Below are 25,552 nucleotides of genomic sequence, written 5' to 3' on the forward strand. Positions count from 1 at the left end.
ACATGCAATTTGGGCATGTGAAAAAGTGGAAAAGTTTTGGGAAGATCTAAATCAGGTATTAAATAAAATCACAAAAATCAACTTACTGAAAAATCCAGAGATCTTTCTTCTAAGTAATATAAGAAGTAAAAAATTAGGCCTCAAACTGGATGAAGCACAAAAAAGATTTATTATGATAGCCTTAACTGTAGCAAAGAAATGTATAATGTCAACTTGGAAATCAGAAGAGAGGCTGAGAGTTCAGCAGTGGTACATGGAAATGAATAAATGTATTCCATTGGAAAAAATAACATATAATTTAAAAAATAAAGTCACATTATTTGAACAAATTTGGGAACCGTACATGGAACACAACAGAGAGGGCCTACCGCGGACTTCCACCCTCTAAAATGATGGAATGAGAAGAAGACGAAATGAACTGACCCAGTGTGTAAAAGTAGATGTCGCAATTTTCTTGTTTATTTTCATTGTGTGATGACATTGTTTAATGGGTTTATTGAATTGTATATGTTGAACGTTTAATGGGTTTGGAGGGGGTGGGAAGGGAGGGGGGGGAAAAAGGGGAGAAAATGACACTGTGTATATTCAGGAGGGAAATGTTTGTGTGTATTTTGATTAATATGGTTCATAGTGTGAAAAATTTTAAAAAAATTTAAAAAAAACAACTTAAATCAGCGGGACAAAACAGAACCTCATTATAATGATTGGCTTTATAGTTTGTCGACATTTCTTAAAGCAGTGCTGAACGTTGGGTTTATTTTATTGCCTTGACGCACTTCATTTTTTGTTTAATATGTGCAGAATTGTACCTATCTTGCTAGATCATGGAGTCAAACAGCAGAACATTTTGAAGATCAATAATTTTTACAGTAATTACCCCATTCAAACATACAGAGGCCTCTTTCTAATGTCCATTTATGAACCTCGTTGGATTTTGCCAGTTGGACAAAAGGGAAAATTGAAAGCTAATCTAAAGTCACAAACTGAAATGCACTTCAGACATTCATCCAACAGAAAGCCCCAATTTCCATTATTACTGTGGTTCTTGACCAAAGATATTGCTTGACAATAGATCTGCTTGGAGGTCAGGTGTTCCACATCATTGATTGAGACAATCTTGCTCAGCAATGTTGATTTTCAATGAAGATAAATCAAAAGTCTCACTACTATTAATATAATTAACAAAAAAAATCCACAAGGAATCAAGATGTAAGATTGATCATAACATTAAAGTTGCAATGTTGCTGGTTCTTTAATAATATTGTGATTTAGATGTGATTTGTGTAAACCTGTAGATCAAAGGAAGTAGAATATATTGGAAGATTGTGGTATTCTGAACCAAGGTACATTTTACAATAAAAGAACAAGTATAAACTAATCAGAAAGAAATCACAGCGTGAGAACACGTAAACGAGTTTTACTCTAACAAATGTATTAATTTTAATTCAGCAAAAATTGAACATGCACCAATGAATTGTATCAATGAATTCATCAGAACAAAGAACCTTTACACAAATCCTTTCTCAGGAATACATCATGCCATTCACATTCAATTACAATAAATAAGATCAAACATCAGTTTCATCACATACAGGCCGTCCTCGGGTTGAAAAACGCCCGATTTACAAACAGCTCATACATATATACCGAGAAGCCAATCAGAAGTTATCCTTGTAGGGTACTCTCACATGATGCCGCCATCACCCAGCAGCAAGTGAGGGAGGGAGTAGAGAGCGAGTGGGAGGAAGGGGGGGTAGCAAGCGGCTGGGGGGGGTGCGAGCAAGTGGGAGGGAGGGGGAGAGAGTGAATGAGTGGGCAGGACGGAGGAGGAGGGAGGGAGGAGAGAGGCAAGCGAAGGAGCTGGGTGTGGATCGGAAGGAGCGAATATGCAGGTCGGGGTCGCTGCTACCAGCCAGCATTGTGAGAGAGAAGCCAACTCTCCATCATCTGCCATGTGTGTGTGTGTTAACTTTTAATCATGATCTGATGACCATATGTAGTGACCTATTATTATGTACTGCATTATTATGTTTAAGATGTTTTAGTGTATTGAGAAGTGTGTTATATGCATAGAAAGGTTAAATGCTATATACTATATACTAAGATAAACATTTGACTAACTGAGACTAAATAAGGATCATACGTACCTGTTCTAACTTCCATACAAATTAAAGACAAACCTAGGAATGGAACTAGTTTTTAACCCAGGGGCTGCCTGTATATATTTGTCAATTTTTCTCTCTCTCACACACACACACACACACACACACACACACACACACACACACACACACACACACACACACACACACACACACACATACATTCTAGGTTTATGCCCTCTTTGTATTGCTCATTTATTTAGGAACTCACATAAATATGCACACATATGCGTATAAAATTTAATTCTGGCTATTATATACACTGACACTTACATTCCAGCAAATATACATGCAGAACAGACAGTTAAATCACATATTCACAATCACTCTCTCTCTCATTCGTCCATTTGCTCACTCATATGGACAGGGGTGCTCGTGGGCACGATTCCTTTCACAAAAACATCCAGTCACTCAGAAATTGGCACATTATCGGCCATTCTCACTCTTACTCAGACTTCTTCTCATGTTTCCTGTTTTTATTTCATTCTCAGACACACCCAAGTTCTCACACTATCTCACACAATGATTTTCTTCTCAGAGCAATGTTAATGAAGTATTCTGGGACCGCAACAGTTAGCAGTCTGTTCCGAGATTCAACACCTCAACCAGCAAGCGCATCGCACAATACACAATATTTCATTTGGTCCAATGAAATCTTAGCAACAGCTTAGAGATGCAAAAGGAGCTAGTATCCCTGTGAATAATTCTGTGAAACTATAATGCAAGTAAATCAAGTAATTGAGAATGCTAACAGAATGTTATCTTTTGCTACTCAGGGAATTTGGTACAAATAAGCTTATACCTCTGTTATGATCATTGGGTGAACTAGAGGTGGAGAGGGTGAGAAAATTTAAATTTCCTGGGAGTCACTAACTCACACCACCATTCCTGGACCCATCATACCGACGCCATCGTGAAGAAAGTACGTCAGCGCCTCTACTTCCTCAGGAGTTTGCGGAGGTTCAGTATCGTAATGTGCGTCGAAAGAACCAAAGACTTGTTGATCCAAACCAAGGCTCTTATTAACTAAAAGACTGGAGCCTATCACAAGTAGGTCGACCAGTGCAGAATGGCCTGGCCTGGCTAGGAGCAATCCTTTAAGACCTGCCAGTAGGTGTGGCTACACTCTCAGCCAATCACAGTCATCCTACACTACCATCTGTACATGTAAACATTGGTGATAGAATCTGTACCATCATAAGTATGTCCTCGGCAACCTTGCCAAACTTTTACAGATGTGTAGTGGAAGGTGTGCTGACCGGCTGCATCATGGCCTGGTGTGGGGGCACTAATACCTCAGAGCGGAGAGCCTGCAAAAGGCAGTGGACACAACCCAGGACATCACAGGCAAAACTTTCCCCGTAATAGAGAACACCTATATGGAAGGCTGTCATCGGAGAGTAGAGGCAATCGTCAAGGATCAACACCACCCAGACATTCTGTGTTCTCATCAGGAAGGAGGTACAGCTGCCACAAGACTCATATCTCCAGGTTAAGGAATAGTTGCTAGTCCTCAACTCTCAGACTCTTGAACAACAAACTCATTCAGAGACTCATTTAAGGGCTCTTATTTTGCTCATTATTTATTACTGAATATTAATTTTCTGTATTTGCACAGTCAGTTTGTTTATATATTTTTTTTTACATCTTCTTGAATACATTTTACATTTACTGATAAATTGAAATTCTGCCTGGCTTTCAGGAAAAAAAGCTCAGGATTGTATGTGATGTCATGTATGTATTATGACAATGCATTTGAAATTTGAACATTATACGAGCCAGAGATGCAACTTCATCTGCACATCAACATATCGTTCTGGTCTCCATATTTAGTAAAGAATGTTAATGCATTGGAAGCAGCTCAGAGAAGGTTTATTAAACACCTTGTATGCACAGGTCACATTCGAAGGAAAAGTTGGCCAGATGAGGCTAATATCTGCCAGAATTTGGAGGGGTTAGAGCACATTGAGTGTAGTATGTAAGATCCTGAAATGGCCAGTCAGGGTGGATACGGGAGAATGTTTATCAAGAAAATATTTGAATGCTCTGCTTCCACCTGACTTTAAGGAAGAGAGTTCCAAGGGCTCATTACTACCAGAGGGAAAAAAGTATATCAAATGCCTGACCCTTTATTTTTAAACAGTGACCTCCTCGTTCTGGATTCTCTCACTCGAAGAAACATCTTCTCCACACCTATCCTTTCAACAGCTCCTAGGATCTTATAGTTTTGAGTTCACTCATGTCTCCAGCAGATAAAAGCCTGGCCTGTGCATTGGCACCTCCATACCAGACAGTGATGCAATCAGTCAGAATGCTCTCCACTGTACACCTGTAGAAATTTGTAAGAGTTTGGTGACCTACCAAATCTCCTCAAACTCCACATGAAGTATAGGTGCTAGCGAGCCTTCTTTGGGATGCATTGACATGGAGAGGCTCATAATTCGCCCTACCCATTCTAGATACCAGTCTGCTGTTCTTTCCTAAACTATTTGCAACAGTGTTAACATCTTATGATAAATAGAACTACAGTGCTCTAAATGTGATCTCATAACTCAAGCATAACTTCCCTATTTTTGTCCAGGAACATTGAGTAGTATGGCCAAAGAGATGTCAAGACTCTTCTGCTGCCTGTTTCACACTGCACAATCTGGCCAAAGACAGAAGGGCCTGAAGCCCTTGAGGTTCGTGTGATAGACCCTGGAGAGTGGCAGGAGCAGGGATTGATCCAAGTTCACTATCCATGGTTTCATCTTTGCAGGAGCCAGGCATTGGCATCACAAAGTCCAAGACCATTTTACCCGAGGAATTTGCAAAGTAAAATGCCTCAATTCCTCTCACTCCAGCGTCATTGACACCAAGTGATCAGCTGGGAAATTCCAGATAATGCAAAATGTACCGTTACAGCTTCAGTATGGGTCCACCTACACTGGAAACCACATTGAATTAATTAAACATTTAAATTATATTTAGACACACAGGGCAACAGGATTCATGAGCCCATGCCCACCAAATTAACCTGAAATCCCTGTACATTTTGACGGTGGAAGGAAATCAGAACACCTGGAGGAAACCCACACGGAGAGAACATACAAACTCCATACAGAAAGTGCCAGATTTGAACCTGGGTCACTGGCGCAGAAAGAGCGTTACATTGACCATGCCACCCAGTCCCTGGTCCAATTTTTTTTTATATGGCATCCTACAACATTTCCTGATAAGCACCACCCTGATGAAGGAACTCAACATGAATATCAAAGTGCTATTATGTTTTCCACTCTGAAGGTACATAAATGACTCATGTTGCGAGAGATCCTGAAATTTATTTCCATCTGTCTTTATTGCGCAGGGATTCTCAACCCCCGGAGAAGAATACTGCAGTCACCTTGTTGTTGTTATTATGATCAGAGGACATCTGTATAAGGTGAGGGGAGGAATGTTTTGAGCAGACATCAGAGGTAAGATTTTTACCAAGAGAGTAGCGGGCGCTTGTAATGCATTGCCAGGGGCGGTGGTGGGGACTTGTACAATAGGGACATTTAAAATACTCTTAGACAGGCACATGGATACAAGAAAAATAGAGGATTATATGTGAGGTAGGGAAGGTTTAGATTGTTGAATAGGTTTACAGTAAATAGGTTGGCACATCATCATGTACTGTGCTGTAATTATCGACGTTCTTAGTTCCTTTAAATTTCGGATTTTTCCCCACAGTAAAAGCTTGCTGCATCGAAGCATTTGTTTTTCCCATAAATTCCTTAAAATTTTTATGAAGTCCAGCTGATAACATATCAAAGCAAGTGTTTTTAATTAACATTCTAACATTGATATATGAACTGCATGGTAAAATCAACAGAAATGCAGTAGTGGCCTGACAGTCCTGATTCTACACAAATGACCCAGCATCACGGAACTTGAAGATTCAGGAATGTGAAATCCATTGATAAAAGGCCGGCAATCCTGTGAGACAACTCTCATCCTGATGTTCCAAAATCTTTCCACTTCCTAAAAAGCAATGGTCAGGAGGATTCTGATATATGTGAAGGTGAAAACACAATGCCGGAAAACTCAGCAGGTCAAACAGTGCATTTCATATGGCAAAGAGGCATGACCAACATTTTGGGCTCAAGTCCTTGCTCGATATGAGCAAAATGGAGGGGTAGGAGAAGCAGGGGGAGGAACACCGTCCCAAAGCCAGGATGGGATAGGTGGATAAGGGAGGGGACACCAGCAAGCTGGGGGAGGAGGGGGATGGCTCTGTGAATGGAGAAGGAAGGGGTGGAGAGCTGGAGGAAAGAAAACAGAGGGAAAGGGAAGGGAAGGGGAACGGGGAGTAGTCTAGTAGAAATCGGAGAAATCGATGTTAATGCCACTGGAGGGTGCCCAGACAGAAAATTAAGTGTTGCTCCTCCAATTTACAGGTAGACTTGATTTGACAGTCCACGAGGCCATAGACAGACATTGCAGTGCGGGAGTGGGGTGCAGAATTGAAATGGTTGGCCACTGGGAGATCTGTCATTAATGCAGACAGAGCGAAGTGGCTCAGTGATACGATCTTTCCAATCTCCCCCCTTCCCTCTCCATTCACAGGGCCATCCCCCCACCCCTCTTTGCTGGTGTGCCCTCCTTCCCTTATCCACATATTACCTCCTGCCTGTGGGCCTGTGTTCCTCCCCCTGTCCCTCCCCCCATAATTTTGTTCTGATGCCTATCTACATTGTTGAAGCCCAAAATGTTAGTTATGTATCTTCATCTTTGCTATATAAAGTACACTGTCTGAACTACTGAGCTTCTCCAGCATTGCATTTTGACTCAAATCAGGGTGTTTGCAGACTTTCGTGTTGACTCTAGAAGGTGACAGTGTTCCACATCACATGGAGTTCAGTGACAAATCGCAGTCTTATTGAGATCTCCCAGCATTACACCGGGGGATTTCTTCCCAGATCCCATTTAAATCTGGTGTAGGATCTCAGACCATATTCATCTTACTGAGGATTTTAGAGCGAAGATTTGAGAGGCAAAGAGGGAGGTGTTTATCTCTTTAAAGCTATTTTGCTTTGACAAGAATGTTTCTTAGTGTTTTTTTGTCAACATTTTAAATTTATGTAATATTTTTGATTTTTAAAAAATCTATTTACATCGACTTTAATCATTTTTTAAATGTTACTGTTATCAGAGGGACTCCAAGGACGTATAAAACGTAGCCAGGGTTTCCAGCCAGTCCAAGCCCTCCCCACTCCCGCCTGCACCTTGTCCCTGTGAAAGGCTGTCGGGGGCATGTTGGATGTGCATTCACCTCGCTGCACTGCCTGCTGTTACTCAAAAGCAGACTGACAGATTGTGGGTTGAGGAACACCAGGAGGATTTGCCTTGTATGTTCTCGAATAAAAGTATTGACATTGGATAATTAACCAAATTAAACATGGAACTTTAGGTATAATCTACATTTTTTTACATTGATATCTGGCTGCCAGAATTAGCAGCTGAACACCTGACAGCTGACCCTCCATGCCTTTGGGTGCAGTGATGTGGTCAGAGCATTGATTGGACGTTGAGCACTGGACACTCTGGAGGGTGGGGGGGGAAACTTTCTCTTGCTTCTCTTTCTCTGACTGTAAGAAGCGCTCGGCAATTTTTGCTGATGGCAAATCTGTCTGCCTTACGGCTCAAGCCCGAAACGTCCATTATATATTTTTTTACCTTTGCGCTGTTTGACCTGCTGATTTTCTCCAGCGTGGTGTTTTTACTTCTGACTACTGCAAAACTCTGTGAAATCTCTTCGAGGGATGCTTACCCTGAAGGAGTTCTCCTTTGCTCTCCGAAGGGAGTTCTGTGGGAATCTCTCTCACTGCTCCCCATCTGTAATCCCTGCTGCTCTCAAGCTCTACAGCCATGTACTCACCCAGACTCACTTCTGCAGCCAATGTACCTTGATGAAGGGGTCAAGCCCGAAATGTTGGTTAAGTATTTTTAACTTTGCTATATAAAAGACCTGCTGAGTTTCTCCAACATTGTGTTTTTATTTTGTGTAATCTTGACGGAAGGCAAAGCTGAAGGCAGGCATTCAGAGATGTTTAAAAACTGGATAAACAATTTTTTTTTAAATGAAAATTATATTTTAAAGTTGAAAATAACAAAATGGAAGTGATTTAAAGGGCAGGTAATTCCAGCATTTGACTGGGCATTCTCAGCAACACCGGACCTTGCTCGACCAGCAGCAATGCATGCTGGGAATTTCAGAACTTTCCTCACCTCTAATTCTGCCCCCCCCCCCCCCCCCACACACACTGAATGTGTCAACACATCCTGGAGCCACAAAACATGTACAAATATAGGATGTAGAACTACTATGGCTCTACTCAGAGATCTTTTGACACAAAAAAAAACTGATTACCAACAGGTAGCTATTGTCAATTTAAGAAAACTACCCATTCCCATCTCACCAAACTGCTAGTTCTTTGACTCTTTTTCCATGGGCCCCTCATCAGGGCTGGAAAAAGGATCTCTTTACATTAAAGATTTTCAACAGTAAATTTCTGCCTTCACCACTGAAGTGTTAAGCCAAGGGAACAGATGGTCTGTTATCTGTTTTCCATTCCATTTCCAGTGTCTCTATCAAGAATCCTAGGTTGAACTTTGTACCAGATGCAGAGAGAAGTTATCCTGTCGTCTGCTCCAACAATAAACTGGTTCCAGACTCAGAGTACAGCATCAATAGCATGGGTACAGCAATTTTACATTTCCTGTTCGAGTTGTCCCTTGGCTTCGGCGTGAAATGACAGATTCAAACATGTTTCACCTCCTTTCCCAGCCGAAAGACCGAAGAGATGGATCTGACCCAAAGTGTCAGAAGCAAAGAATCACTAGCACTTAATAACTGTGTCTCTGACGTCAATTCTTACAGTATATGGTTTTGAATCATGTAACATAATTTAACTTTATGTCTCTTCTTGCCAAGAGATTGCACTCACATTTCAGGTCAATTATGGTCTCATAAATATTAGATCAAAATATAGCAAATCTGCAGGGGTTCTAACTCTTAGAAATGGAGAGAGGGGGGTTAATTCCACTCTCTATTCCCACACCGACTTGTCTGTCCATGGCCTCATCCACCGCCAAACCAAGGCCTCCTGCAAACTGGAGGAACAACAGCTCATATTCCGTCGGGGAACTCTCCAACCAGACAGATTCCACATTGACTTTTCCAGCTTCCATTAAAATACTGCCCCCCACCATGTCTCTCCATTTCCCTATCCCTGTCTCCTTTTTCCTACATCTCCCCACCCCTTCCCTTCCCTCTCCATTCAGAGCTACCCCCTCCCCTATCAGATTTTTCTCTTCTACCCTCCCACCTATCACCCCTTACCTGTTAGCCTGAGCTCCATCCCCTGCCCCTTCCTCCCTCCTCTCCTCTCCTCTCCATCAGTCCACCTTTATTATTCAGATGCCTGCTCATACCGTGATGAGGGCTCAGGTCTGAAACATTGGTTACCATTTACTTTCTATAAATCAGTGGTGGGCAAACCATGGCCCACGGACCACATGCGGATCTTTGTCAGGTATTGTGTAGCTTGTGGGAATATATTGGTTGTAGGAGATACAAGCGCTCCTGAAGCTGCCCTGGGACATCCAAATCCCTGTAGCTAGACCAGCGGGGTCTGGGACAGTCACATCTGGGGCTGCATGTCAAGGAGGGGGGAGAGGGAGTGGACACTGGAGGAACAGCCACTCCAGAGGTGCAGAGTGAACTGCACATGCTGGAGATGGATTCTCCTTGCTCGAGCTGGGCCACACCACAACAGAGCCCCACCAATGTGGGGGTGTGTGGTAGGAGGGTTGGGCAAAGCTTAGGGACCTCTGCAGGGAGCAACTGTGGAGAATGTGAAGTCAGAGCTGGGCCAGGAGACCTTCGATGAGGCAGGGCCTCCCCCAGAGTTGGGTTGGCTGTCCAAGTACTCTGGCAGGGGCGAAGCAAGATGATGGTGATGGGGAGGAGTGGCTGGAGGGGGGGGGGGGGGGTTCCCAAGCCAGAACAAAGTTAGAGCTGAAGCAGCAGTGAAGTTCCTGTCAGTGGCAAACCGTGGCCCCACTGGATGGAGAGTCAGCACCCGGCAGAGCAAAGCTTAGACCCCTCCATATCCCAGCTCAGCTGCTCCCCCAATCCTGCCGGTGACTGGAAAGTGGAGGGTGGGACACGGAGGAGCAGAGTTGTAGGCCCTTTGGCCTCACCCTGCAGCAGGGGGCAGCTTTGCATCTGGTTGCTTCCTGCATCGTGCGCTTGGCTGTGGACGCTGCAATGGTGCAGGTATCTGCAGAAACCGGTGGCAGCAGCGATCCCAAAGAGAACACACCAAAGAGAGGGAGTTGTCCATCTGACCCGTTGAGCCCGCTCCCACATTCAGCGAGATCACATCTGATCTGGCAGTGGACCCAGTCTGCCTTTCCCCCATAACCCTTAATTCTCCAACAATGCAAAAATCTATCTTGCTGTGTCTTAAGTATATTTAATGAGGCGGCCTCTTCAGCTTTCTTAGGCAGAGGTTTCCACAGAAGATCTGTCAGAATTCTGAAAATATTTGGCATATATATGTGCATTTTTTTATTATTTAAATGAATACAAATTAGTAGTTAAAAACTACATACATGAATAAATATTTTTACATATCTGTATTTCTTAATATTTATAGAATGTCTTTGTCACAAAATAGCCATGAGTAAAAACATCTATGTAATACTTTTACATGTCTTGTAGCTCTCAAACATGTGAAGTTTATTGTGCGTGGCTCTTACCTTAAGTGCTTGGCCACCCCTAGACGCTGCTCAACCTGCTGAGTATTCCACAGTCCAGGATCAATCCCACCTGCCTGCACATGATCCATTTCCTTCCCTGCATATTCATGCGCCCGTCTTCATGTCTCCTAAACATTAAACATGTATCGGTTTTCACCATTAGCCCCAGCAGTGCGTTCCAGGCATCCACCACTCTCCATAGAAAGAAAACATATCTCACACATTTCCTTTAAACATTCCCCCTCTCTCACTGAAACCAGGGAAAAAAAAAAGATTCTGACCACCTCCTCTATCTCTGCCTCTCATTTTATATACATCTATCTGATCACCCCTCAGCTTCCAACACTCCAGAAAAAAAATAAACCCAGTTTGTTTGACAAAATTCTTGTGAAGAGTGTTCCGATATCTTTCTCTGCTAAATCTACTTTTCAATTTCAAATGCAGTAAAAACCTGGGTATCCGGTACCTATGAGAATCGGTAGACGCCAGATAAGTAAATTTTCCGGTTGCTTGAGATTGCATGTTGCATGATTGGCGAACTAACGGTGAGGCATGCCAATTTTAAACTATTTATTTTCCTCAATTTTTTCTGCCGGTTGCTTGATTTTACTGTAATTGCTGAATACTGCTAATTACTGTCACTAATCAGAGGATCTCCCAACTCTTGCTAGCGTATAACCTTGGTTATCAACATCACCTACTTATATCTGCAGAATGTTGTTTGCATCTGTAAAATCTTATTTCACTTCAAATGCAGCAATTAAACTTACTGCTTCTGTTCTTCTTAGGATCTAAATAATCTGGAGCTCGAGAGCTTAAGAACTTGAAACCCCCCCCCATTTCCCCTCACTATGACTGAGTGGAGTAGATTTTAATTCTGTCAAAGGCTCAAATGGATGATAGAAAATCTGCACAAACCTGCCAAAAATTTATTTTGGATATATATTTTGTAAATGGTCAGGCCACCGTCACTTTTAAAATCACAGGAAGCACTGACAATTCTGACGCTCCACTTCATGCAAAAACACACAGAGATGCCGGAGGAACTCAGCCAGTCTCACACAGAGGTAAAGATATATTATCAAAGATTCGGGCCTGAGCCCTTCTGCAAGGTGTAAGCAAAGAACAGGAAGGCGCCAAAATAAAAACTGGCGAATGGTGGGGGGGAGGAGTTCTGATAGGGATTAATTGGATGTGATGAGAGGAAAGTGAGGATTGATTTTTGCTCTGTGAAAGGTAACAGAGGGAAAAGGGGAGGGGGGAGAGAGAGAAAGAGAGAGAGAGAGACAAGGAAGATTTAATGGAAACCAGAGAAGACAGTTTTAATGCCATCCGGTTGGAGGGTTCCCACCACTCCCATCCACAGATCCAAGGTGGACTGCTGTGGAGTTCCCAGAGTTGTCCCCACTAGGAGAAATGTTCCTCAAAAGCTTTCTAATAAACCATTTTCCTCTCCTAAGGGTAAAGTTTCACCATCTGCCCTATCTATGCCTCTCAGGATTTTGTACACCATAATGAGGAATCCTCTCTGCCTCTGTACCCAGGTAAAGTGCTTCAACCTCTGCACCTGCTTCCATGGCAACGAGATCCTTTATAGATTTGTTAACAGAACTTCATACCCAGCACTCCAGCTCAAGCTGAACTAATGTTTTATAATCCCACGACTCTTCTATTGTATACCCCAGCAAAGGAAAGAAAGATTCCATATGCTTTTTACACTCACCTTATCTACCTGTGCTGCTGTCGTCATGATCGATGTGTTCTTCCATTTGATGTAGATGTTCAAGCCAATTAGTCTTCCCAAAATGCATCATTTCACCTCACATTCTATCGACCATTGCTCTTCCCCCCTTATTAATACCATTCTGTAGGTAATCACTACTCTTACAGCATCATTTTTTTGTCAAGTTAAATATTTCTTTCTCTTTTGGCTCAAAATGGGATTGAATTTAATTTGATAGATTAATATATTTGTTACATCAGGTACGAATTCACAACACAATGATGGGCAACATCTTTTCATTCCAAAACGAATCAATTAAAATTACTTTTGGATTTATTCACTTTTCCACTGTTCTCTCCTGTTTTACTTCAGACAAAAATATTCAAGTGATTCACGTAATCTGGCTTTTCAATTTATAATGTGTTGTAAATAGAGAGATTACTTTTTGATTAATTCTCAGTCACATCAAGTACAGCTCATACATTTATAACATACAGTAAACAAGTATATTAACTCTACGATATTTGTATGTTAATGAACCAGTTCTTTCTTCATATGCATGTCCCTTTGACTTCTGAATTTCTTTATTATTTCTAACTCGAGTTAATATCAACAGATGTCGTTCCTAATCAGCAGAAAGGTATAACAAGATGAATACATTACATTTGCTTTATTTGGAATATATACTCTGAACCAAACAATATACTCTAAATTTGCAATGAAGCATCTATTAAAACACAGATGGCAATAATTTATTACAGGCAACCTTCTGACTGCATATTTAGAATTATACTGATACATCTTTCAAATAAAGACTCAAATATTATTTACCAAACATACTAGACTCTGGAAATATATTGCATTAATATATTATTCTACCAAAATATTAATAGCAGGATGCCCTGACATTAGGAATACTAGTGATCACAGTTGCAACAGTTTATGCAACAGTTCTAAAAATCTCAGTTCCTTATTACAACAATAATGTGCTCAAATATCTAACTTATCAATAATCTATGGATAATTGACCTTTGATTATTGATAAACATGGTGGAAAGAAACACAGCACTAAATAGAATAGTCATATCTCTATAACAACAATCCTTCCACAAATGAGCCCCATCAAGACAATTCAAATCTAAACTATTTCACTACTTACATCAAGAAAGCTCACACCAATCTTTTTAAACGTAAAATAGGCACAGCCAAGTTCACCTTAAATCAGTTATTTCTTGCACTACTGACTTATGACAGCATGTTAACAATATGGGCCATTATAAATCATTTTGTTCGCACTTCAAAATTAATTTAAAATACATTTGTTTAATGCCGCATAGTTTTTACTTTTAACAAGTCAGAGATGTTTTTTTTTTAAATTCCTCTTTTTGCCCAGGTGTGTGACCTAATACTGCCTTTATTTCATCTGTCTGGCGATAACACCAGCAAGCTTCAACCTGGAGGGAGCAGGTTGGATGGTCCCATCACGTGACTTCCAGCGACGCTGAGGAGACGCGATCGCACTCAGCGCGTGAGCGCAGGCTGTGCCATTGCTCTGATGAGGTCCGGTGTAAGTTCAGAAGGCGGCGCCAGTGATTGGACTCAGGTGCACCTGTGGAGTACTGACCAATGACAATCCGGCCAACAAAATCATTGCTGCTTTTCATGTTGTGACCATAGACTAAAGTGGAAAAATAAATGATAGAATTTAAAAACTGCAGAAGGTTAAGCATATAGTGTGATCAATCAATCATAAAGACAAACTCCAGTGTTTCAACTGAAACACATGTACTGTGAAAAACCTTGTTTTGCGTGTTATCCAGGCAAGATTACCTAACTTTAAGTACATAGGTAGTCCAAAGTAAAACAAAAACAGAGAGTACTGTTTAAGGAGAGAAAGGTTCATTTAAAAATCAGTGCAAGGGGACCGCGGTTTTACATCAGAGAGTTAACATAAGAAATAGGAGGTGGAGTCAACCATCCGGCCCATCGAGCCTGCTTCGCCATTCAATGAGATCATGGCTGATCTGATGATAGGCTCATCTCCAACTACCTGCCTTTTCCCCATATCCCTTACTAGGTAAAAAATCTAGCCAATCTTGTCTTAAGTATATTTACTGAGGTCGCCTCCACTGCTTCAATGGGAAGCAAATTCCATAGATTCACCACCCTCTGGAAAAAGCAGTTCCTCCTCATCTCTGTCCTGAATCTACTACCTTGAAAGTTGAGGCTAAGTCTCCAAGTTCTGGCTTCCCCTTCCAATGGAAACAACTTACTGACCTCTATCTTATCTAAGCCTTTCATAATTTTACATGTTTCTATAATATCCCCTCTCATTCTTCTAAATTCTAGTGAGTGCAGTTCAAGACAGCAGGTTCCCTTGTAGGGTCAGAAACATGCTGATCAATAGTCTAACAGCAGCAGGGAAGAAACTGTCCTTGAACATGGTGGTACATGTTTTCATGCATCTTCTGCCAGTCAAGAGGGGAGAAAGAAAATGTCCCTGGATGGGATGTGTTGATTTCTCTGTCAAGGCAGTGGGAAGTGCAGAAAAGAGTCAATGTGGGGAGATTGGTTGGAATTACACATTCACAACTCTCTGCAATTTCTTGCAGTCTTGTGCAAAGTAGTTTCCGTGCCAAGATGGGATGCATCTAGACGGGATGCTTTCTATGGTGCATCTATTAAAATTGGTAAGAGCCATTGGGGACAGGTGGAATTTGTAAGCAAGTAGAGGCAATGTGCGCCTCCTTGGTCGCAGCTTGAACATGGTTGGATCAAGACAGATTGTTGGTGATAGAACTTAAAGCTCTCTGTTATCTCCACTTCATCACCATGAAAACGAATCAATGAAACTCCACTAAAAATGCAGTACATCCTGGTAGAGTTTCCTTTTCAACTGTCAGTATTTTCTGATATTATTTTGTCATTAAAACTCATTAACAAAGATTATTATATCGTTCTTGGAGTTGCATCTCAAGCTGCATCGTTTCACCAGTCACACAACCTGAAATTCAATACCAAATGTAGTAGTTAATGATAATAATGATGGTTTATAATCTGAAAATGGCAGTGCTGCCGTTGGTGCGGACCCCCGGAGAGCAAGGAGTGGAGACGGTGCTGCCGTGGTGTCCAACTGCCCAGTTTGACTGCTATTTGCTTGTACAATCTTTAAACAGCTTGTGTATGAAACAGACAGTGATTTTTTTAAGAATACTCCAACTGTGGGGTTTGCACCCAAGATGATGGCGCCTCGGGTCGACGGCAGCCATGAGGGGTTACAGATTCTGGGGAAGCAGAGGACTGATGCAGGGCACCAGAAAATGAAGGGAACCATCCCCATTTGAGAAGAAGCAGAGGAGTTGACCCATGGCAGCAGACCAGTGAGGGGCTCTGAGGCTGTGGGGAGCTGGCGACTGCGGTCTGTGGACTGCTGGAGACGGGCTCAAGACTGGCTGAAGGAGAACCAGGTATCAGAACTGGGATGTGCGAGGTTGCAGAGGGCGTTGAAGGTTCCTGATCATGTCAGAGGTTCAGATCTGGAGCTGATGGTTCAGACTGGACTCAGTGTGGTTGCAGGAGCTGCTGGAGCGCTGGAGGCAAATCCACGGTGACTCTGGGGGGACTCTCTTTTGCTTCTCTTTGATTGTAAGAGGCGCTTCAGGCAATTTCTGCCAATGGTGTATCTGTCTGCCTTACAAAAATACATTTTTACATGACAATAAGTTGAATATTGAATCTGAATAGGACTTAAAATCACGAGAAAAGTTTAGTGGCAATATACAGTAATTCTTTCTTTGGCTTGGATTCGCGGACGAAGATTTATGGAGGGGGTAAAAGTCCACGTCAGCTGCAGGCTCGTTTGTAGCTGACAAGTCCGATGCGGGACAGGCAGACACGGTTGCAGCGGCTGCAGGGGAAAATTGGTTGGTTGGGGTTGGGTGTTGGGTTTTTCCTCCTTTGCCTTTTGTCAGTGAGGTGGGCTCTGCGGTCTTCTTCAAAGGAGGTTGCTGCCCACCAAATTGTGAGGCGCCAAGATGCACGGTTTGAGGCGATATCAGCCCACTGGCGGTGGTCAATGTGGCAGGCACCAAGAGATTTCTTTAGGCAGTCCTTGTACCTTTTCTTTGGTGCACCTCTGTCACGGTGGCCAGTGGAGAGCTCGCCATATAACACGATCTTGGGAAGGCGATGGTCCTCCATTCTGGAGACATGACCCACCCAGCGCAGCTGGATCTTCAGCAGCGTGGACTCGATGCTGTCGACCTCTGCCATCTCGAGTACTTCGACGTTAGGGATGAAAGCGCTCCAATGGATGTTGAGGATGGAGCGGAGACAACGCTGGTGGAAGCGTTCTAGGAGCCGTAGGTGATGCCGGTAGAGGACCCATGATTCGGAGCCGAACAGGAGTGTGGGTAATTACTGAGATAACAATCATACAATAAATCTCAGTTGAACATTAGCCAATTGTTGCTTTGATGAAGCTTCATTTGGAGTACTGCGTGCATTTCTGGTCACCCCTTTACAGTAAGGATGTGGAAGCTTTTGGAAAGAGATTTACCAGGAAAGTATGAGGTATATGAAGACGTTGGACAAATTTGTGTTGTTTTCACTGGGTCGTTAGAGAGTTGAGGGGAGACCTGGTAGGTGGCACATTTAACGGAGCAGTCAGCATAATGCAATAACAGCAGCAGCAAACCCAGGTTTGAATCCACAACAGGAGTTTGTACAGTCTTCCCATGACAGAGTGGGTTTCCTCTGGGTGCTCCAGTTTCCTCCCACATTCCAAAGATGGGTTAGTTGGCTAATTAGCCACATGAGTATATTTGGGAAGCACCTGCACAGGCTGGAAGGACCTGCTACCATGATGTATCTCTGTTAAAATTAAAATAAGTTGATAAAATTATGAGAGGCTTATATCGGGTAGGCAGTCAGAAACTTTCTCCCAGGGTAAAAAGTCCAATGTGAGAAAGCACGCATGTCAGGTGAGAGAGGGAAAGTTTAAAGGAGATGTGCAGAGCAAGTTATTTTTACACAGTGTGGTAGATGCCGAGACAGGCTGCCTGGGTAGATAAGAGCTGTTAGACAGACGCAGGAATATACAGGAAACAGAGAGATGTGTATCATGTGCAGGCAACAGAGCTTCAGTTTAATTTGGTACCATGTTTGGCACAGCCATCAAGGGCTGAAGGGCTGTCCTGTTCCCTGTTCTCAACAATTTATTGAGAGATTGAATTTTTTCTGTTAGAATAATTATTTTAATTACGTTACCCCATCAACACATTTACAAATGTAATGGGCGTGATGCTCTGGCAAAATAATGGTATCTATTAAACAGAACCAAATGCATTTAATGGCCTTTGCACACAGGATTGAGGTTCCTCCTAACAAATATAATAGTAATGAATTCTTATCAAGCGAGTTGACCAGCTGGACATAATATTTCAGCAGGTCTCAGATCAAATTACGCCCACCAGTTTTCATCAAGCTTGTATTTTGTTCAGCCATGGGAAAATAATTTTTTTTTTAAATCTCTGCCATTAAGTGATTAGTTTCCTCCATTACATAGTCTTCTTTGGCTTGGCTTCGCGGACGAAGATTTATGGAGGGGGTAAATGTCCACGTCAGCTGCAGGCTCGTTTGTGGCTGACAAGTCCGATGCGGGACAGGCAGACACGGTTGCAGCGGTTGCAGGGGAAAATTGGTGGGTTGGGGTTGGGTTTTTCCTCCTTTGTCTTTTGTCAGTGAGGTGGGCTCTGCGGTCTTCTTCAAAGGAGGTTGCTGCCCGCCAAACTGTGAGGCGGCAAGATGCACGGTTGGAGGTGAGATCAGCCCACTGGCGGTGGTCAATGTGGCAGGCACCAAGAGATTTCTTTAGGCAGTCCTTGTACCTCTTCTTTGGTGCACCTCTGTCTCGGTGGCCAGTGGAGAGCTCGCCATAGAACACAATCTTGGGAAGGCGAGGGTCCTCCATTCTGGAGACGTGACCCACCCAGCGCAGCTGGATCTTAAAAATGGTAACCAATGCTCAGATTTAATATTATTCATGAATAGTTAAACTCAAAATGGAAACCGTAGCAATTTCGAAAATCCGGACTGCTCGTAGATTGGGTCGGCCCGGATTTTCCGGATTCTCTGGCAGTACTTTTAAAATTCAAATTTTAGGAAGAATAAAGAAGAGATGAACAGGTAAATTTTGATAGTTTAATCATTAGCCAATAAAGCAGGTTTAAAAAAATTAGGTGGCCTCTTGTTGTCACCGTCAATCTGTGGTGCTTCTGCGCGCATGCGCGCACACACACACACGCACACACACACACACACACACACACACACACACACACACACACACACACACACACACACACACACACACACACACACACACACACACACACACACACACACACACAGACGGATCCGGACCCATATATAATCATTTGCTGGCCAAACAGTAGCTCAAAAATGGATCGTTGCCGATTGGTTATAGTCAGTAAAGGATTGTAGTTATATTTAAATGAAACAAATAACCTCGCCATTAAAATCTCTGCTGCCCTCTGCAGATTTCATTTTGAAATACACCATTTATAACTGCTGTTCTGAAATGAAAGTGCACATCAAACTGGAAGAAGCAAACCCAGAGCAGCGTAGCTCCATGGTAAAATATCACTCAGCAGAGATAAATCCATCCAAAGAAAATAAAGGCAAAAAGTAGGATGCACCTGTTCGGTCCATGGCACAAGTGATACACATTTATTTTAACTTTGTATTTATTGACTTTAACAACCAATATTCCACATTACTACACGTTCAACAAAGTTGTTCCTGAAGCCCGGCCACTGGAGTTCAGTAGGTGTGGTAAACCACTGTTGCATGTGTTTGTTTGGTTGAGCACCCCCATTGGTCAGCTGTATCTGTGGTCCCTCCCACAGGCTCCTGTATAAAGGTGACTCTTCCACAGCCCCCTCCTCAGTGCAGGAGAGCTGAGCAGTATGGATGTGCCTTTGTTCTTTAGTGAAAAACGGATAACGCGGCTGCCTCGTGGTTACCCTGGGGTCCACCATCTTGGGACGCGCCATCACCTCTTTGCTCAGCTAATGAGTCGACCACAGCAGCAGTGCTCCACAAACACCTCCCACCGCTTTTGCCCAGTTTCGTTGGTGACCCGACCACAGCCAGGAGCACCCAAAAAGTTACTTCTGAAGTCTGTAGGAAGTTTCAAGTGTGGTGAATGCATCACGGTCTGGCATGGAAACACCAATACCCCTGAGCGTAAACTCCTCCAAAAGGTAGTGGACACAGCCCAGGATATCACAGGCAAAACCCTCCCCACTAAAGAGAGTGCTACCGTCAGAGAGCAGCAGCAATCAACAAAGACCTTCACCACCCAGCACATCCTCTGTTCTCGCTGCTGCCATTAGGAAAGAGGTATAGGTGCCATAAGTCATGCACCACCAGGTTCAGGAACAGCTGCTACCCCTCCACCATCAGACTCCTCAATGACAAACTCAATCAGAGACTCAATTAAGGACTTTTACTTGTGCGCTTTATTGATTTTCTTTTTGTTCTCTCTGTGTGGAACAGTCAGTTTGTTTACATTCCTTATTTTTTGCTTGTTTGCATATTTTACACTGTGTACAGATTATTTTTTGCACTACCAATTAGTGGTAATTCTGCCTCGCCCACAGGAAAAAGGAATCTTAGGGTTGTATGTGAATATGACAATAAATCTGAAAATGAGAACCGAGACTGGCATTTCATTGAATAATTGTAGCCTCCTCTAGAGGGAGCCTGTTGCTTTACTCTCCTCCATTCGAGAGTAAAGCCACAGAACTGTTCATGCTGACACTAAATAAAACAAAGCAAAGCGATTAGCAGTACTCAGTGGCCTGATGACCGCTGCCAACAGCATACTTGTAATCATATATCTAACAGCAATCAGACAGCCATCCATAGAAATCATCGGAAATCTGTTAACCCCCACCAAATGCAGCGGAATATTGCTGTCTTACTGAAAAGAATATCTAGTATGCTATTCAGTTGAGTGAACAAGAGCAATAAATTCTAGCTCTGCCAATAGTATCCACATCTCATGGATGTATTCTAAGGAAAAGCAAAACACGGGTGATGTGTTGATAGCACATACTTTTCTTCACATTCCCTTTAAGGATATCAATTTGGAAAATGGTAATGCAGCAAACTTGATGCTTTCTTCATTCAGCAATAGCCAACTGACCTTTAAGCCGTAACATCAGTTTGCAGACTATGGCTACTCCTGGTGAGCTCGGGATCATTCCACAACTACTATCGATTCAATTAAGATTCAGATAAAGAAAGAAGTTCCTCCAAATTGGTATCTTTAGCATCTGTCAACAGGAACAGCACCACCCAGCTACCAATCTGTTATCATTGGGATGTGCAGTGAAATTGAAACTGTAGTTACAAAAGTGTGAAGAAATACCATCGACTTTTTTTTTTCATCTATTCTTTGAAATTGTCCCCCAAATTGTTTTAAAAACAAGTTTGAAATCTGCCTGTGGTGAAACTAACTCGGACAGAAATAACTAAGGCGCTGCAAATTGGTTTCCGTATCATTCTGTTTATGCTAACTTGATTTTCATAATGCAATTAGATTTTAGAAGCTACAAAGATAATTTAATTTAGCATCTCAGAAAAAAAAATCAATCAGTTTGTTGCCAAGCCAATTCCTCCATTTGCACCAAGCTAAGGAAGATGTAAAATGTCAAATATAATTAAATAAATGTGTTTGCCACTTAGATAATACAGTAGATTAAATTTACAAATTCTATTCAATGTAAACATTAATAATCCCAGATTGAAAATTAAACACATTAACCCTCTCTTGCCAAAGCATCACATTTTAGCAATGTTCTCTATGTTCCAATACAGGAGATATATTGCAGGATGTAATAATATCTCCTTAGGCATTCATCTGGGATTGTGGAAAACAGGCTTCTACTTCAGTTTTATGAGTCCCGTGATGGCAGAGGAGGTCAGAGTGGGAAATTCAGAAGGGGCAGATGGTGCCTGATATATCAGGCAGATGGTGGCTTGTGAGGTGAGGCACTCATTCTGTCACTGGGACATGGAACGAGGTTCCCAACACTATCACAAATGCTCCGTATCTACCTTGTGTCATCAAGGCCTGAAATTCTCAGGAATTAGGAGGGAAGTTCTATTGTTCTTCAAGGAAATTTTCCTGAAGCCTTTCCTCTATTCACTTGATAACCTCTAGAGTTTGGAACAGAATTCCTGTTTTTGGTGACTGGTGACATACATATGAACCTTTGTTTACTCATCATTCCTGTGAAATTACGGGGGAAATTGAGATATCTTTCCTGTGGCCTTATTCTGCCTATTATTGACAGTCTGAGTTTTAGAAGACAACATGTTTTCTGATAGATCTGACGTCTTGATCTTCAAATATCCTTTTCCTCAATTGAGTGAAGGCTGTGTTGGTCCATTAAGAGTGATCTTGAAGATCATTGCCAATGTTTGCCTTTGTAAAAAGGTGGCTCCTGGGATATGGTATGTGGTCCACATTTTCCAGCATCTTGCAATAAACCCTTATTGTTAAAAAGCAACGTGGTAGGGCATGGGCAAGTTGGAAGATGAAGACCCATGCTCTCCATCTGCTTCAATGAACAAGTCAGAAATGGCTTGGATCTTAGTCTTTGGGCACACTCAGATGTACAAGTTATCTGCATGTGGCAACTTGAGAACCAAGGACTGGGTCATCTTGTAAAGAGAGTGTGTTCACCAGTTCAACAGTTTCCTAGGAGTTCTGAAGGTTAATTCTACACCCTCAGGAATTTTATTAAAAATGAGTGGCTTTGGTGCAGTTAAGAGTGATTGGGAGGAGAGTGAGGAAATGAAGCAGCTTTGTTTGACACCTACACTTTCAGAGGGACTTAAGTCTGCACGTGGAAGTGAGGTCGTTTGGTGTGTTTAAGGCAGAGATTGACAGGTATTTGATTAGTCAGGGCATCAAGGATGACTGGGAGAAAGCGAGGGAATAGGGCTGAGTGGGAGGATAGATCAGCTCATGATTAGAATGTCGGAGCATTCTAATCATTCCCGATGGAGCAGACTCAATGGGCCTACTTTGCTCCTATACCTTGTGATCTTGTGAAAATTGTCTCTCTAATAGACCTGTTCTTTAAGGTCATGATTTGCATAGTAGCATAAAGCAAATATAAACTTGTGATAAATCTCTATAACCTGTCGAATTTGAAGAGGGTATATAACAGTATGTATATTGCAAATAACTAAATAATGAGTACGTATCCTACCAACTATTTTTTGCATAGGAAAATAAATCATTTTTCTTTCCATCTGAAATATTATTGAAAGAATAAAAGACAAATTCAAATAGTTCTACTTAGTGTGTTGGACAATGGCAGAGAGGGTTACATTACTGGCCTGGAATTCAACTATTGATCGACAGACATAATGTTAAATCCCATTGTGGCAGCTGGAAAATTTTTATTTGTGTACAGGTCTGGAAATTAACTTGGGATCAATAACACTAAAATGACCAGATTGTCATTTAAAAAAAAACATCTGGTCTCCTTCAAAGAAAGGAGGTTGTGATCCTATCCCTGCAAAACACTCAGGGGAATAATTCAGAAATGGTAATAAATGCTGGACTGGTCAACAAAACTCACATCTTCTAGAGGAAAAAAAATTGTTGGGCTTGATCATTTAGTTATGGTTCACTTGTGCACGAGTTGTTAACTTTCATTTCCAAAAACACAAATATTTAATGCACTATTCACCAAAAAAAAGGAAAGTACTAATTGTTTTGTTATTAAAAACAGACCCAGCTGAGTTGAATTAATTGATCTCAGCCATGGCACCATCTGGGCTGCTCCAAAACAGCTTCATGCTTCTGGGCTCGGAAGCAGAAAATTAATTTGGCTTTTTATTGCTCGTGCAATCCTGTAACCACTGCTGAAAATGTGTGAGTGTGCGAGTGCGCTTGTCAAATACAGAGTAGAATAAGGCTTGCCTTCACTGGTTTGGGCTCTTCCATCCACTTCCTACAGCTCACAGCCACTGTGATAGAGGAAACAGCTTGCTGCCGCTGAGTGTAGGGCTGGAAGACTTCCTATGTTTATCAGTCCAACAAGCTCATGCAAGAGCAATCCTATCCGTGGCATTTCCCTACCTGAAGGGCCCATTCCAGTACTATTTTCTTTTCTTTCCCCTGGACATTAAATATTCTAAATGCTGATTTAACTCACTTTGGAAGGCACTAATTGGTTCGGTTTCCATTATAGATAGATTCTAAAGCAGTTCTTAAACCCTCCATTGATGGGAACAACTTCCTACCTTCATCAAAACCAGTTATTATAAGCCTGAGAAATCTCTGCTCCTTTGATCTCCAGCCAATTTAACCTTCATTCAAATCTTATAACTCAAATCCTTCATCCATCGGACTGTTCCAGTAAATCATTTCTGCGCTCTTTCTCAGACATTCACAAACTTGCTAAAATTTTGTAACCAGTAATGGCTAAGAAACATAGAATTATAGGAACGAACAAATCAGGAACTTCATCTGAGCCAGCTATAGTGGCTGTCTCCGACAGTCCCATCTGACTACTTTTGGAGTAACCAACATTTGAATGGATTCAATACAACGTTTGTTGGCTCTTGGACTTTACTCCTTGGAATTCAGAAGAATGCAGGGGGGACCTCATAGAAGCATTTTGAATGTTGAAAGGCTTGGATAGAGGGTGTCAAAGTTGTTTCTCATGGTAAGGGAGTCTAGGACAAGAGGGCACAACTGAAAGTAACCCATTTAAAATGAAGAAATTTCTTTTGCTGGAGAATGGGGAACCTTTGGAATTTGATACCATGGGCAGATGTGGAGACCAAGTCATTGGGTGTATTTAAGGCAGAGACTGATAGGTATCTGAATAATCAGGGTATCAAAGGTTATGGGGAGAAGGCAGTGGAGTGGGGCTAAGTGGGAGAATCAATCAGTTCATGATGGAATGGCAGATTGGAGTCAATGGGCTGAATGGCCCACCTACTCCTATATCTTATGATCTACTCCTTTAATTTCAATTTACACATCCCAAGATCCCTTATGCTTTACCACATGGCCTCCCTCTTTTAAGGATTTATAAACATTTATCCACAAGTAACCTTCTTCCTGTGCAACCTTCAGAATGGTCCCATTCAGTCTAAGCCATCCCTTCTTACATCCCCTCTATCAAAATGTATCACCATACATGTGAAATAGCCACTCTATTCCAAACTCTGTCATGGGAGAAGATTCAAGGATGTGCTCGAGGTCCGAGAAAAGCAACAACATTCCCATTCACTTCTGTGATTCACTGGTCAGTGATCACTTCAACTGGAGAAGCATCCAGGTTAGTGTTGAACATGCTGAAAAACTGTTTAAGCAGACAGCAGATGCATCACCTCATAAACCATCCTTGATCTTGGGGACAGCCTAAGAAGAAGAAAATATCACACTACACTTCTTTGCATTAAATTTCATCGACCACTTATCTGTCCATTCTTTCAACCTATCTATGTCTACTATAGTCTTCACTGTTTACAATACTCCCATATCAAGCTCACCAGAATATATCCAACAAAGCTCCAGTACAAATCCTGGGGAATAACACTGTCTCGTAAGTTCCAATCTGAAATGCAAATATTTACAGCCACTCTCCATTTCTGTGTTTCAACCAATTCCCATCCATGCTGTTAGTGACATTTTAAATCTATATTTAGGATCTGAAAACAATAGATCAGGAGATATAGTTTGGTAACTGCAAACCACCTTGGTTGTACCTCTGTTAATTTATCTAACGCTATCCTCAGTTTCCCCCCTTTCCATAAAAGT

The 25,552-nt window shown here is 42.1% G+C and overlaps 1 protein-coding gene across 5 annotated transcripts in view; it reads right to left on the bottom strand.

Moving 5' to 3' along the window:
- Nucleotides 1-12,899: 12,899 nt before the first annotated feature.
- Nucleotides 12,900-25,552, bottom strand: part of syt17 (synaptotagmin XVII) — a 77,071-nt gene continuing 64,418 nt past the window's right edge. For all 5 annotated transcript variants that reach the window (XM_069905710.1, XM_069905713.1, XM_069905711.1 and 2 more), the window contains one exon: nucleotides 12,900-14,350. In XM_069905710.1, coding sequence (XP_069761811.1) covers nucleotides 14,154-14,350 — 197 coding nt within the window. In that variant the 3' untranslated portion in view covers nucleotides 12,900-14,153. The remainder of the gene's footprint in view (nucleotides 14,351-25,552) is intronic.

The sequence above is a fragment of the Narcine bancroftii genome, chromosome 12, assembly GCF_036971445.1.
Source record: "Narcine bancroftii isolate sNarBan1 chromosome 12, sNarBan1.hap1, whole genome shotgun sequence".
In the NCBI taxonomy this organism is placed as follows: Eukaryota; Metazoa; Chordata; class Chondrichthyes; order Torpediniformes; family Narcinidae; genus Narcine; species Narcine bancroftii.